The sequence below is a fragment of the Branchiostoma lanceolatum genome, chromosome 2 (assembly GCF_035083965.1).
Source record: "Branchiostoma lanceolatum isolate klBraLanc5 chromosome 2, klBraLanc5.hap2, whole genome shotgun sequence".
Taxonomy (NCBI): Eukaryota; Metazoa; Chordata; class Leptocardii; order Amphioxiformes; family Branchiostomatidae; genus Branchiostoma; species Branchiostoma lanceolatum.
In genome coordinates this window covers 2,324,977-2,340,236 of record NC_089723.1, presented here as the reverse complement: position 1 = coordinate 2,340,236, position 15,260 = coordinate 2,324,977, and the positions used below count along the sequence as shown (strand labels likewise).

At 40.2% G+C, this 15,260-nt stretch overlaps 2 protein-coding genes across 2 annotated transcripts in view; one reads left to right on the top strand and one right to left on the bottom strand.

The window, feature by feature from the left end:
• Nucleotides 1-15,260, top strand: part of LOC136426462 (platelet binding protein GspB-like) — a 505,111-nt gene that overhangs the window by 44,690 nt on the left and 445,161 nt on the right. The window lies entirely within an intron of this gene.
• Nucleotides 12,322-15,237, bottom strand: LOC136427165 (leucine-rich repeat and immunoglobulin-like domain-containing nogo receptor-interacting protein 2). The gene is made up of 2 exons (XM_066415932.1): nucleotides 15,174-15,237; nucleotides 12,322-14,017 (listed from the first exon to the last, which is right to left on the bottom strand). The coding sequence occupies exons 1-2, from the start codon at nucleotides 15,200-15,202 to the stop codon at nucleotides 13,309-13,311; spliced, it is 738 nt and encodes a 245-aa protein (XP_066272029.1). The 5' UTR covers nucleotides 15,203-15,237; the 3' UTR covers nucleotides 12,322-13,308.

Genomic DNA, 15,260 nt, shown 5'->3' with positions numbered 1-15,260 from the left:
CGTTAAATCTGCTATTTTGTATTTTCTTAGACCGGTTATGTGACCGCCTGCTGGTAGTCTGGTACTGTGAATTTTCTAATCGGTCCATAGGCCGGTCCACTGTTTTTCTCTGGACCGTTTTTTTTGGACCGGTCCATAAGAAAATACCGGTTTTGTACCGGTACACGGTACCGGTACCCACCCCTAATATCCATCAATCCTAGGCTTAGACATGAGTGTTTTTCCAGCTGTTAGTGGGAAATCCATTCATTTTAGTTCCGTGTAACAGATCAGATACTGCAACATACATACAACAACAGTCTGACAATTTTGACACACTTACAGTATCTTGTTTAATTTGTGCCATTGTTTTTGTATCTGCTTATCAACAGCAAACATTGAAAGTATATTTCATAGTATGCCGATACCCAATCTTTGAAACGATGTTCAAAATGTAGTTTTCTGCTTGAAGTGAATTTCATAAAGTGTAGGTAACCAATCTTTAAAACCATCTTCAAGTCTAGTTTTGTGCTTGAGGTGGTCTAGGGCTTGATTATCATCTAGAGATGGACCAGTAACTTAATATGATGAGGGGGATGGGGATGTAGGACAAAGTTATGACAATGTTGATTGAAATCTTTTTATGTTGAAAGTTTACTGGGCAAATTTTCTTTCTAAAATGGCCGTGAGACAATCAAATAGGTTCATACTTGAATGTGGATAAGAAAAAAAATTATTCAAAGGTACATGTAGTCCCATAGCCTTTTTTTGGCCGTAGGGGGCAGTGGGTTGTTATCCACTGTGTCTAGGGCACGGTATCGGAAGACTGGGCCCATCCCTCTCCTTCCACCGCCTTTCACTGCCTCCAAATAAGATCAGGTTCACATTTTTAGTCCTGGGTGGAAAGTCATGGAAAGGGCATTTCCCATGGACACAATATTCAGCCAGGGATCAAACATGTGACCTTTTGATCTCATGTCTACTAACCTAGCCTCTCGGATTTTTGGCACCACGTAAGAAAGTTTACACAAAACATGAGTGACGGAGTTACTGGAAAAAAAATCAGCACCAAGACTTTTACACAACTTTTTCCCTAGAATTCTTTCTCATCTGCCTTTGAAGAGCAAAATAATATGTAATTTGCGACCAAGAGAAATGGAAAAAAAAAAGACATGCACACAATTGGAACTTCTTTAGACTTTATTTGCATTAGTTAACATCATATTGTACAAACCGTGACCCAACCATTGAAACATGACATGTTATATCAAACCTATCTACAGTCCTGTCCCTAACTCAAACATGGCTGCACCACACAAAACAAACGCCACGTCTCACACATGTACAGATTGATAAATAGACTATGCTTAATGGTACAATATCCCATACAAGTACAAATATAGAGTTTTGCATATTTCGTGTCCAGAAGATTGTGTTGTCGTAGCAACTGTTCTGTTGCCCGTTGTTATTTCGGGCAGCACAAAACAATGTACTCTTTAGAACTCTGACTTGATTAGTATATGATTAACAGCAGGTTGTGATATAGTATTTCTGCCTCCTGCAAAATTACATGTTATAAGAACTTGTACCCGCATAGTGACTGTGAAAATTGCCAACAAGTGTCCAACATCATACAATGAATAGGTGGAGCTAGATGCAGAGGTTTAGGAAAAGCCATTGCAGTATCCAAGAACTTCAAAGGGGAAGATAATGGAAGCACTCTTTTTGTGCTGGAATTGTATTCAGTAATGGTTAAGGAGACAACATACAGTCTTGACCTGCACAATTTTCCCTTCAAAATTTTTTCGCCCATCACAATCTACATTTTTGTCTGCTAATTACAGATTACAGGCAGAAACTTTAAGCCCTCATTAGAGATGCACATCCTACAGAAAGAGCCTGAGGTTCAAGTGAACTTGAATGTGAACTTGTGTGCATGTAATGATGAAAGCCTTGGTAGTCTGTGCACATTTCTGCTTTTCTTTAGAACTCCAAAGCCAGATTTGGCTGACAGAAAATTATGGTACATTTTGTATGACAAGAGACATTATGCGAACGAATCAAACTTGGGTGCATTTCAAAATGTTGGGAAAAAACAGCTCTTACAGTTGTTGAACTGCTGAGTATAAAACATTCGCTGATACTGCAAAGTCATATACACTGTTCAATGACGAGACAAAATCATTAATTCAATATCCATGTTAGCTTTAAAACCTTTGAATAACATGGGTCCGTCAAGCCGAATTTGCAAGCAAACGGCTAACCAAGTCCAATACTTCAAATTTATGTAATTATGCACAAAATGATTTATTCGATATCTATGTAGACTTTTAAACCTTTGAATAACATTGGGCCAGTCAAGCCGAATTTGCAAGCAAACGGCTGTCCAAGTCCACTGATACTGCAAATTTATGTAATTATGCACAAAATGATTAATTCAATATCCATGTTAACTTTTAAACCTTTCATTACCATGGGTCCGTCAAGCCGACTTTGTTAGCAAACGACTATCCAAGTCCAAAAATTAGCATCCAAAACCCTGACGGATGGTTGTGAGATTTCTCCAGTGAAGAGTCATTTCCCTTCCCACGAAGCCAAAAGCAGGGTCGTTTCGTCACCACTTCTGCAAAGCCGATGAAATACAAACTGATCTTAATCTAAATCTCGCCCTGGCATCGTCATGTTTAGCAATTTTCCTCTAGGGCAGGTTTAAATTTTGATTGGTTCGAGTCCGAAATTTGCTTTATTTATTGGTTCAGCATGTAGTTATAACAATGTACATGCTAGGGTTGCCCAACTAGCCGGAGGCTTTTTCTAAGGGCTTCTGAAAATAACTTCACTGGGTTCAGCATGTAGTTATAACAATGTACATGCTAGGGTTGCCCAACTAGCCGGAGGCTTTTTCTAAGGGCTTCTGAAAATAACTTCACATGGTTCTTAGAATATAGGATGTTGGACGATTCTTTTGCACAACCAGTCCGTAGTTCTACGGAAGATGTCTTATACATTTGTAGGTATCAAATCGTGAGCAGATGAGAGACATTACTGATTTTGCAAAAGAAAACTCCACTATCCTAAGCATGATCTCAAGAATTCATCAGACCCTTTTTCTTAAGACAGCAGTTCTGTTATAAAATGGTTTCATGATAATGAAATGGTTGAAAAGGTTTAAAAGCTCTAAAATGACATGAGATCTCTCTACAGCCCATGTGAATGATATCTAAAAAAACCCTAATTTCATTATGATGAGCCTAAAACAAGCAAAATACAATTTTTAAGAATCAAACCAGAGAGATGTCGTCAGCCCATGTAAGTTGAATCTAAAAACCCCATTATGGAACAGCTATGGAAGATTTAAGTTTATTGCAAATGCTTAAAAATATGCTTAATTTTCCTTCTCATCTTGTAGTGCAAACTCTCTAATCACAGTCAAATAAAAAATATATTGGAATACCCCATTAAGAGCCCTTATTACGTGTCTTACAGCCAACAACTTTCAGGATACCAGACATCCCCAACACGTCCTCAACAAATATAGCAGTGGCTATCAAATTCCAGGCCGCGCCGTAATATCCCATCGGGTGATAAATCCGCCCGCATTCGGGGGCAAATTACCCGATACCGTTTTAAGGTTCGAAAATTAAATGCAGGAAAAGCGACAAATTTGTAGCAGAAATCAATACCGGCTGCCAGTGGGCCAATTCCTCCCTGACATGCGAGATGGGACAGTGGCAACGGACGGGGGGAAATATTCCAGCTTCTGCAGGGTAGCAGTTACTCAAGCAACTGGATAAGATTTGGAAATTGTTAGACATATCAGACAGCATCCACTGTCTTTCGTCAGTGACTTCAGGGCAAACTGGAGTTTTAAAGGTTTTAAACCAAAACTCTGAATTGACATATTAATGAGGTAGAGACGATTTTCCAGCTTTAGCATCTACTTTAATTTGCTTCCAGGGATGATGACAAACTTATTCTTGACGTTTGAAAGTGATAAGATTATAAATCCACTCACTTATAATACTGAATTGTAACAAAAAAGGCAAATTGTTAAGGCTGGTCTGTGGAGATATCCAAGAACAAAGGCAATGGACTGGAGAAAATACAGTATCCCAACTTTCACATCTACTTTAGATTTGCTAGCATGATCAGATTTTGATGTTTTTCTGGAGAATGTCACAGTTTTCATTGTATGTCCTCACACAAAAGATTCTAGAAAATGAACAGTTACTGGTCAGTTGATAAATATTGTACAAAACTAAAATGCAGTTAAGTAGTGAAGAATAATATGACATTTCAGAAGAAGACTTTCTCACAAGTTTGACAAGAGAATGACAATTTAATGGCGTAATGTTAACCTCTGGAAGAGATAGGTCCTGCATTGAATCAACCTAACATGCTGAAATGCAGGGAAAGGGGGGAAGTATAAGGCCACACCAATTTAATTTCTTGGTTAACAGATTTTCATTTAAAAAAATAATTTTTAGAAAAAAAAATCATGAAAATAGAGGGCTGGCCCAGCCTTCTGTTTTCATGATTTTTTTTTCTTAATTTTTTTTTTTTGGGGGGGGGAATAAAAATCTGTTAACCAAGAAATTAAATTGGTGTGGCCTAAGCTTAGTCCAGGGGAATCCAAGAACAAAGGAATTGTGTTGAATCAGCCAAAGTTGTTTGAATGGAACTGTTGGCAATTAGAGGGATCAGGCCAGCGATCGGTTACCTGGTGCATTGTCAGGTCCGGGACGTGTAATTACCATTAGGGAAGCTCATGGATTGCCAGGCATTTCATGCTGGGCCGGCTGAATTTCTCCCTGGCATGTGCTCTGTCTAAATAATGGATCTGCTGGTAGAGAGGAAATATAGAATTTAAAACAGAACTAAAAACAAGCTTTCTTTTTTTAAATGTCAAAGCAACACCATTAAGTGCAGAAACTAACTCTGACTGCGTTGCCCAAAAACAACTGTTTGTATAATATTCACTGAAACTGCAAGTTCACATTATCAGTTATTATGCTGGGCCGGCAGAATGTCTTCCTGGCAAGTGCTCTGTCTAAATTATGTATCTGCTGCAGGGTTCTAGCTAGCTTGAAATTATTTTCCATCATCCCAGTTCCCATTGACGGAAAGATCCTACAAAGAGTCTTCTATCCATTTATTCAAATTTGGACATTTTTACATCTTTATTTATGGGTTTTTGTCCATTATTGTTGACAGAATAGTCTAAAAATGTTTCCATCATATGCAACAAAATTCGGTCAAATCATGGAATGATAGGTGCTGGCTAGAATCCTGATCTGCAGGTTGAGTGGAAAATTCAGACTTTAAAACAGAACTAAGAACAACAGGGTGCACAGCTTTCTTTTTTTTTAAACCATGTCAAAGCAAGACCATTAGTGCAGAAACTAAATCCAACTGCATTGCCGAAAACCAGTTAAATCAAGTCCCCAGTTTTGTCTTAGTGAAAGCATCTCTAACCCATTTCCTACAGTTTTTTAACTGCTGTCTAAGATAAACCTTTTTCTAACTTGCCAACATGTGGAAAAGTTTTCAGTTGAATGAAAAGTTGTGCAGGCTTTTGGTAGTCTTTCATCATCATTTCTTCCTTATGGGTCCACACAGGACACATTTACTGGCACATTCACTAGTATTGATGGGCGATTTGAAAGGTTTGCAAGTAGAAACCAGAAATTAGAAAATTGCAATAAAAACAGTTTACAGTCATTTTTTCCCCACATAGCAGCCTGCCATGTCCAGAGGACAACAACGTATGTAACAATTCCTCAGAAACTGCTTATCAAGCAAAGCTGTTGCCCAACCAGCTTACTGTGGGTATTTCAGTGAAGAAGGGTTTTTAAAACAAGTTTACTACTTATTAATTTTGAAAGGCTCCACACAAAAATCTATATAAGCATCACAAAAAGTTGTGCAGGCTTTTTGTAGTCCTGCATCATCATATTTTCTCAATGGGTCCACACGGGGCACATTTACTGGCACATTTACTGGTTCTCTTGATGGGTGGACATACCCACTGCCAATCATTCCTCGCAAGTTTCATTTCATTTTCCCCATTTTCTGTCCTTGTCTTACGCTTCACAGAGACATGTTTTAGAGCAGTTTCTGTCAGAACGCCCCTTCTGCGAGGTTCCCATTTCACGCATGGCTGGCTCTTGTAGAGGAGGGAGTCACCAACTCCCACACTCCTCACATAAACTGATGGTTTCATTTGTTTGGTCACCCCACATAGCAGAGACTACGCTTCATTATCATGATAGTCAGAAACTAGAAAAACTTTTGGGACAAGAAACTCACAGTGACACACCAGAAAATTGTAGGGATATCTGTAAATAGATATCAGGTGAATTAGATATTAAATGGCAGCAGTGTTTTCTTGCCTTCCCAATGAATAGTCTTGCTTTGCATACAGCGCTAAATGAAATGAAACGTCTATGAATTAATGGGTTTTTAATATGAAATCTCAGGCGTTCTTATCCAAACTGATATCTTAAACACTGTGTTGATGTTCTAAATCCAACAGGCAAATTTCTGCTTCTCTTCCCAATAAATAGTCTTGCTCTACATGTAGTGCTAAGTCAAATGAAACATCTACAGGTACGAATGAATAAGTTTTTGATATGAAATTTCAGACGTTCTTTTTCAAATTGATATCTTAAACACTGTGCTGATGTTGTAGATCATGAAACGACGAAATTAAGAAAGATTCAGCCCACATTGCATCCCATATGGTGTAAGGATCCTTACATCATAGTCAGCATCTTAGAAATCCTAGGAAGGCAAGATACATTATATAGTTAAGAGAGTGAAGCTGGGTTACAGAATGTTGATTATCAGTTTTTTGTAGCGTAACACTGTCACGAATAAGAAATTCAGCTCGGCCAACGTGTTGGCGAGCTTCAAATGTGCTTTTTCGGCCGAAGTACGGCCAATGTCCTGTCGATTACGCGGGCTTTGGGCGATTTTCAGAAATCAAAGTTGATCCAAATATTGGCCTTTTACCAGGTTAGTTGATTCTGACTTTGTCCATGTCCAAGACATGGTACCATCTCATGGGGGATTTTTAGTGTTCGACGGACGTCACCCGAGATTTTCATTAGAAAATACGGTCGACGCTCGGGCGATGTTGACATTCGGTGAGCTACGGGCGATCTACAAATTCGGCCGACGCTCGCATGAATTGTGACGCCGGCTTTACAACAGTATACAATCATGTAATTGCAATGAAGAAGTTGCACTTTTGACTTTGAAATGTTTTTTGGGATCCCATTTCCATCAACGTGCCTCTGCAGTAAACCGATATGCCATAAAATAGCAGGTTGCTTTGAGCCCCAGTATAGCACTGCAGGCACTTTTCCTGTGGCTGGCAGTCGGCCATGTTATTTGTCTAACTCTGGCTGCTCGCTATCAACAGTCACCATGACACTCTGATTCTTTCTGAGGAAGTCAGCTGTCAGGGCAGACATCACAAACTCTTTAATGTCAAAATCAAAACTTCAGTTTCAGAAATCCATATTTCAAGTAGAGGACAGTTGCTAGTAATCATACAGCTTTCTCTTCAATGCTGATTTTATTGTCGGAAGTTAGATATTTAACTGGTCGACAGTTTGATCACTGGTTTCTTGATTTGGGAAATTTTAGGACAGACATCACAAACTCTTTTATGTCAAAATCAAAACTTTGGTTTCAGAAACCCATATTACAAGTAGAGGACAGTTGGTAGTAATCATACAGTTTTCTCTTCAATGCTGATTTTATTGTCGGAAATTTAATCTTTAACTGGACGACAGTTTGTCACTGTCTGGTTTCTTGATTTGGGAAATTTTAGGGCAGACATCACAAACTCTTTAATGTCAAAATCAAAACTTCAGTTTCAGAAATCCATGTAGAGGACAGTTGCTAGTAATCATACAGTTTTCTCTTCAATGCTGATTTTATTGTCGGGAGTTAAATCTTTAACTGGACGACAGTTTGTCACTGGTTTCTTCATTCATTGTCTTTTGGGAAATTTTAGGGCAGACATCACAAACTCTTTTATGTCAAAATCAAAACTTTGGTTTCAGAAACCCATATCACAAGTAGAGGACAGTTGGTAGTAATCATACAGCTTTCTTTTCAATGATGATTTTGTTATTTGAAGTTTAATCTTTAACTAGATGACAGTTTGTCACTGGTTTCTTGATTCATTGTCTTTTGGGAAATTTTAGGGCAGACATCACATTTAACTCTTTTATGTCAAAATCAAAACTTTGGTTTCAGGAACCCATATTACAAGTAGAGGACAGTTGCTAGTAATCATACAGTTTTCTCTTCAATGCTGATTTTATTGTCGGGAGTTAAATCTTTAACAAGATGACAGTTTGTCACTGGTTTCTTGATTCATTGTCTTTTGGGAAATTTTAGGGCAGACATCACAAACTCTTTTATGTCAAAATCAAAACTTTGGTTTCAGAAACCCATATTACAAGTAGAGGACAGTTGGTAGTAATCATACGGCTTTCTTTTCAATGATGATTTTGTTATTTGAAGTTTAATCTTTAACTGGACGACAGTTTGTCACTGCTTTCTTGATTGATTGTCTTGTGGGAAATATGTGTCAGGAAATTCAAGATGAAAATTGCATTTCTGTCATGGCTTTACCTTTATCTTGGTATGTAATGTGAGCTGAATGTTATTTGAAATCCATTCATCTAAAATTCAAATCAATTCTGAAACTATAACCTAGGCAGCTCTGCCTGAATGTAAAAACTAACTAAAGGTAGAAATTAAATGCTATCTATTTTATCTAAGAGTCTGTTTTTTCTCGTCAGAACATTTCCAAACCTTTTTCCAAACCTAACAGGTGCTTAGACAAGGTATAGGCTGGGCCTTGACCGATGTTGCCACAGGCTTATCTGATTCTGTGTTGTACAACCTTCAAGAGGTGCTAACTGCTCATTTTAAGCCTGCCGTTAACGTATTACATATCTTTGGTCCAATCTACGGTCCAAGGGAATACAGCAATATGTAGGTGGTAGCATCTTTCAAGGGCCTTTGTAGAGCACTAAAAAGTTCTAATACAAGAATCTCCTAGTAGTGGCCCCATGTGCAGCACTTTCTGTTGCCCCTATATCTCTTAACCAGACCCGTTGCAGTTAATATGCAAACATGACCTTCCCTTTTACTTTCTGTAGGTCCATTGAAACACATTATAATGTCTGTGATGTTACATGTATGCCTTTATATCCAGTATCCTTCTATTTATGATACACCATGCCAGCCATAAATATGCCCAAAATTCTAAATGTCTTTTGATCCTCCCATTGCGTAGGGATATTCCGACAAGTGGCCAAAGCAACCCTAATGTTTTCCCTTCCCTTTTATGTTCTGCATGTCCAAAAAACATGTAATATGTAGTGAGATTATGCCTTTACATCCAGTATCCCGTCCTTTTACAACACACAGTGTGCCAGCCTTCAGATAATGCCCCAAACTCTTCAATGCTTTTGATCCTCCTCTTGGGTAGGGACATTCACAAGTGACGAAAGCTTCCCTGATGTTTTTCCTTCACTTTTATGATTTTATGCCTTTATATCCAGTATCCCTTCCATTTATGATACACTGTTTGCCAGCTATAATAATGCCCCAAACTCTCATATCTTTAATTTGATCCTTCTCATGCGTAAGGGTATTCACAAGTGGCCAAAGCTTCCCTAATGTTTTCCCTTGCCTTTTATGTTCTGCATGTCCCAAAAAACATGTAATATGTACTGATTTTATGCCTTTATATCCAGTATATGACACATACCATGCCAGCCCTCAGATAATGCCCAAAACTCTCATCTCTTTTGATCCTCCTCTCGAGATCTCGTGTAGGGATATCCACAAGTGACCAAAGTTTCCCCGGTGCTTTAGAAACAACCGCGGATCCTGTCGTACATTACTTACTAACCCGTTGACCCCCCGACCCCGCGCTCCCTATCTCCTCCAACCTGCCGCGTCAGCTACGAGAAGACGCTTGCCGGATACATCTCTCTGACAGGGTCACAGAGGGGAGGCCAACCCATTCCACTTTTATTGCTTTGTTTATAAAAATGTGGCGTAAAATTGCGTTTCCGAGGCGTTATCTGGACGGCAGGGGCAGTTCCCTGGGTGTTAGGGTTGAGGAGGTGCGCCCCACTGACAAACTTGTAATACCGGCTGCGCAGATTCAAATGGCAAAGGTCAAGTGAGGGCAGCCTCCCAGTATAGTGTGTCCTTTTTCGGAAGGGTGTTACATGGCAATAAAGTTAAGGAGCAGCGGAGTAATACATGGGGGTGATATGCAGAGATATCATAAAAAATATAAAGCCTAGCAAGAAGGGAATTCATGAGAGCAAGATACATACATTAGAAATGGTAACTATGATTTAAGATTAAAATGTACAATGCACCTGATTGCAATCCCCATGAGCGATCAATACACACCCCAAGCAACAGCAATGGCCTAAGCTTCTGATATTCATTTTTCTGAAACTGGACACAAATACAATGTCACAGAACAACCAAGACCATTTCATAATTTTTTAGACCATGCAGTTTTAGAAACTTGAATTTGATTTGTATTGACACCATCCTTTTAAGATAAAATGGTAAGCAATCAATATACACCTCAAGCAACAGCTAGCTTTAGATATTCATTCTTCTGACACAAAGTTACAAAACAACCAAGCCTTAGAGCATTTCACAATTTTGTAAACCCTGCAGATTCAGAAACTTGGATTTAATTTTTATTGACACTGACCATACTTGTAAGATGAAGTGGAAAGACACATGAGTATACCCAGAGTGTGTCTATGAAGGATGTTGCATGTAAGGATGGTGCTTACATCGGTGTACTTCAGTGCCTACAATGTTCAGCCTGCCAGTGCCGGTCTGAGAGGGTATCTATCACGGCGCCCGGGCATGAATCTCCCACAGATCTGGTTGACATTGCACGCTTTTCCAGCAGCGGGGATCCATTATCCGCTGTGGACACAGATTTATTCATACGACCGTGAGCCGTAGTCAGCAGGCTTGTTCCCCCTACGGCCATCACCGGTCGTCAGATATCGTGGCTGAATGATTTCTTGCTGATACCCTTCCTGATCGCCCGACTGTGCAATCTTCCGGCAGTGCAAATGTTTTTGGAGAAGCTATTGGAGCTTACCGCCAGATATTGCTGTGCTGTAAAATAACCATTTTCACCCCCGAACGTTGATGGCTGGATCAGAAAAGTTTGGGGCTTCCAACTACAGATCTGTCTCAGGGAACTCACACTCACAGGTTCAACCTGGGTCAGTCTTCCTAAGGCCACACCAATTTAATTTCTTGGTTAACGGATTTTTATTTAAAAAAAAAAAAATTAGAAAAAAATCATGAAAACAAACAGAAGGCTGGCCCAGCCTTCTGTTTTCATTTTATTTTTCTAAAATTTTTTTTTTGGGAAAATAAAAATCCATTAACCAAGAATTTGTGTGGCCTACACCTGAATCTCTAATGATGTACTTGAGGAGTGCATACTGTAGCAAAGGCCATCCCAACAATTCTATGCTTGTACATGTACATGTATGATAAGTTACCAAGTCTTAATACAGTTCCATATTAGAGACAATTTCTTGCAGACTGTCAGAGTGTGGATTGCCTTATTGAAGGTTTACCAAAGATAACATGTTGCACAATTTAGCTGGTTTTCAATTTTTCATGCATCAAGGAATCTTTTAAGTTTGCTGAAAACTGTCACAGAGATGGTAAGACTCTCGATGTATTCTGGGTCTAAATTTCTGCAGTGAATGAAAGCAGTAGCGCAGTGTGGATTGCCCTTTTTGAAGGTTTACCAAAGATAACATATTACACATTTTAGCTGACAGTTTTTCTTGCTTTAAAGAATCTTTTGATTGTGCTGAAAACAGTCACAGAGATGGTATGAATCTTGATTCTAGAATCTTGAATCTTAAATTTCCGCTGTGAAGGGTATCAGTAGAGGAGTGTGGATTGCCATTTTTGAAGGTTTACCAAAGATAACATGTTATACATTTTAGCAGACTGGTTTTGATTACCCATGCTTTAATTGTGCTGAAAACAGTCACAGAAATGGTAAGAATCTTAATGTGTTATGAATCTAAATTCCTGTTGTAAAGGGAAGCAGCAGAGCAGTCGCTGAATATATGGAGATGATGCATGTTGATGAACAGTTTATGACAATCCTGTTGCAGTAGAGATTGGGTCTCAACGATGCAGCAAGCCGATGGATGGATTCCTGCTGCTGCTGAATCTCAGGAACCACAGATCATGAGCAACATTAATCCTCCTGAAGGTAACGGAACGGAAAAGTTTTCACTCCTACAGGGTGATGTCTTGCATTGTGCTGAAGCCAAACCCAAGCAGCAGTGTGCACCCCTGATGCGGCAATGGCAGCAGATACGTTGAATGATCATCCTTCTCCCGGAAAACACAACATTGCCTGCAGATTAGATGCTACATCACAGCTTCTGGATACTTCAGGGACCGTACAGACAGTTGGAGATACCGTCATAAATATGCTTTACCCTATTATACTTCCCCATGATATTCCATCTTGCGTTCTCCTGCCAGTAGATTTATCGCGAAAGGTGTATCACGATCTTCAAGAAAAATGGGTACATGCTACATTTTGAAGATCACCATCTTCTCCGCACTGTAGGAGAAATGGACTAATCTGAAGACACTCACAAAAGTGTGCATTTTCCTGCACTTCTCTGCAGGATTCCAGCTTGATAAGTGTGTCCTGCAAGGATGCATGGTGCTGTATGTAGAGTAGAAACAGCTTTGCACACGCACGCCGCCACTGTACCAAGCTGTCTCTGATAAGGTATGAATCACTGAACCAGCATGCAAAGTGCTGCCACATTCAGTCTAGCTATTTCTTATTTATCTCAGTCTATCAAAAAGTTCTTTACACAGTCAGACATTTTTGCTATGGAGGAAGTTGAGAATGTTCGCCTGCTCTGCCAGGTTGCTCTGTCGCGGTCTTACATGTGCCTGGAGCTTGTCCAGTATCCTGCCTTGTCTTTCCCATGTACATACAATGTATCTACCGTATACACCTTAATCTCAGTCTGCAGTTATGTAATCCTGGCTCTTAGCTGTCACCAGAAGAGTTATGCTGCATTGTATCTGACCTGTCAGATGTGATAACCCTTTCCTGAGGTATCCTTCCTTTCATCGGCATGCTCGACGTCTGGCATTGTGATTTTTAAAGTCTCGTGCCTGAGAAAAGTTTTCGCAGGCGCGTCAACTTCATACCACGTCTTGCAGCTCCTCAACCTCCTCCTCCGCTAGTCATATCCGGCTGAATTTCATGTCCATCCGAACGCGCGCGGCGTTGTTCTCTTTCCTGGGGTTCGGGATCATGTTGACGTTGTTCTCCGGTTGCCTGTTGGGAACGTACGTCATCTCTATGCCGTCCTGCTTGTAGTTCTTTCCTCTAGACCACACGCTGAATATAAAACAGCACAGTAGCACGACACCGAAGAAGGAAAAACAGCCCATGAAACTGGCCAGTATCGTTGTCAGGGTGGTTTTGTTGTCCAGTTGGGCCCCGGCCGACGCGCTGGAGTTATCCTTCACCGTGGGTGGACTCGGCGTGGGTGCCAGCGTCGTCATGGGTTCCACCGTGATGTCTATGTACGCGGTTTTGTTCCCCACGATGTTGTGCGCCATGCACGAGTATGTCCCCTCGTGGGAGCGCGATATACGGTATATCCGTAACGTACCGAACTCCGACACCGCCATGTTCGACACCAGAGAGGGTGCTCTCAGTATAGTTCTATCCGGCCCGATCCATATGATGGAGGGCTCGGGGCTTCCCGACGCGTTGCAGTGTAAGACGGCTGTGGTCCGTTCGGGGAAACAGATGTACCCGCCCTGCCTGATGGTGACTAGAGGCTTGATGCACCTGCTTGTGTCCTGCTTCAGTCTGGGGATGTAATCAAACAGGTTCCGGTTCCTCAGGCTTGGCGGGTTCACACAGGTCACGTTGTTGGTGCACCTGTGGGAGATGATGATCAATAGATTATATGATGATGATTGATAGATTTGTAGCAAATCTTCATCTTAGTGTGGTAACTGCGTTAGAATATCAGTGTCGCTACGTTACTGTTACTGACAGTAACTGTAACTGTTAGAGTAACTGTCATAGCTTGATGAAAGATAAAAATGTCACGTTGTTTGCGCACCTGTGGGAGATGATGATCAATACATTATATGATGATGATTGATAGATTTGTAGCAAATTTTCATCTTAGTGCGGCATCTGCTATGGCTTACCATGCTAGGTTTTAATGACCCACATTTTGCTTCATAAGCTTACAAGAACTGGTTTTGGTTACTTGACAACTGGAATTAGAACTGTATGTACCTCAGATGTCTCTGCCCTTTCCATCAAACTTGTGCTCACTCACATGTCTTTGTAATGATGTGTGTAATTCTAGCAAGTACATGATGTTTGTTTTTATGTTATGATAGATATTTAAAGGTATTAGCCTATTAGTAAGGTATCATAAGTTATGTAAAAAGAAAATTTTATTGACACAACAAAAAGTACAGCATCTTTCAACAGTCAACTGCAAACTACACAACATGTACAAGGTCTCCATGTAGAATGTGAAGCATACTAAGTTGTATACAATCACTAGATTGAAATCTAATAAACAACATTGTTAGCACATATTGTGGTATAATTGTTTTGCATGCGTGGACCCAGGGCCTCACTAAAAATCAGTGCTCAGTCATTGAGAGAGCTACCCTCAGATAAAAGTAAACAGAAGTAAATCAATAAACACGCCAAAAATATACATTGATTGACAAGCAACAGGATAAGATTTTGAAACAGCCAGACGTTTCAGACAGCATCCGCAGTGACTAAGGAAAGGATTGAGAAACCAGGTGATAGATAATACATTTAAGCATGCTGTCAAATAAACAAACAAAGAAACCTGTCTGGGATGAAGTCGAGCCAGCGCATGTCGCAGCTGCCGCAGTCCCAGGGATTCCCCTCCATGCACATAAATAAACCCAGACATAAACAAACAAACAAACAAACCTGTCGGGGATGAAGTCCAACCAGCGCATGTCGCAGCTGCCACAGTCCCAGGGATTCCCCTCCATGAACATAAATAAACAAACAAATAAACAAACAAACAAACCTGTCGGGGATGAAGTCCAGCCAGCGCATATCACAGCTGCCACAGTCCCAGGGATTCCCCTCCATGCACATAAATAAACCCAGACAT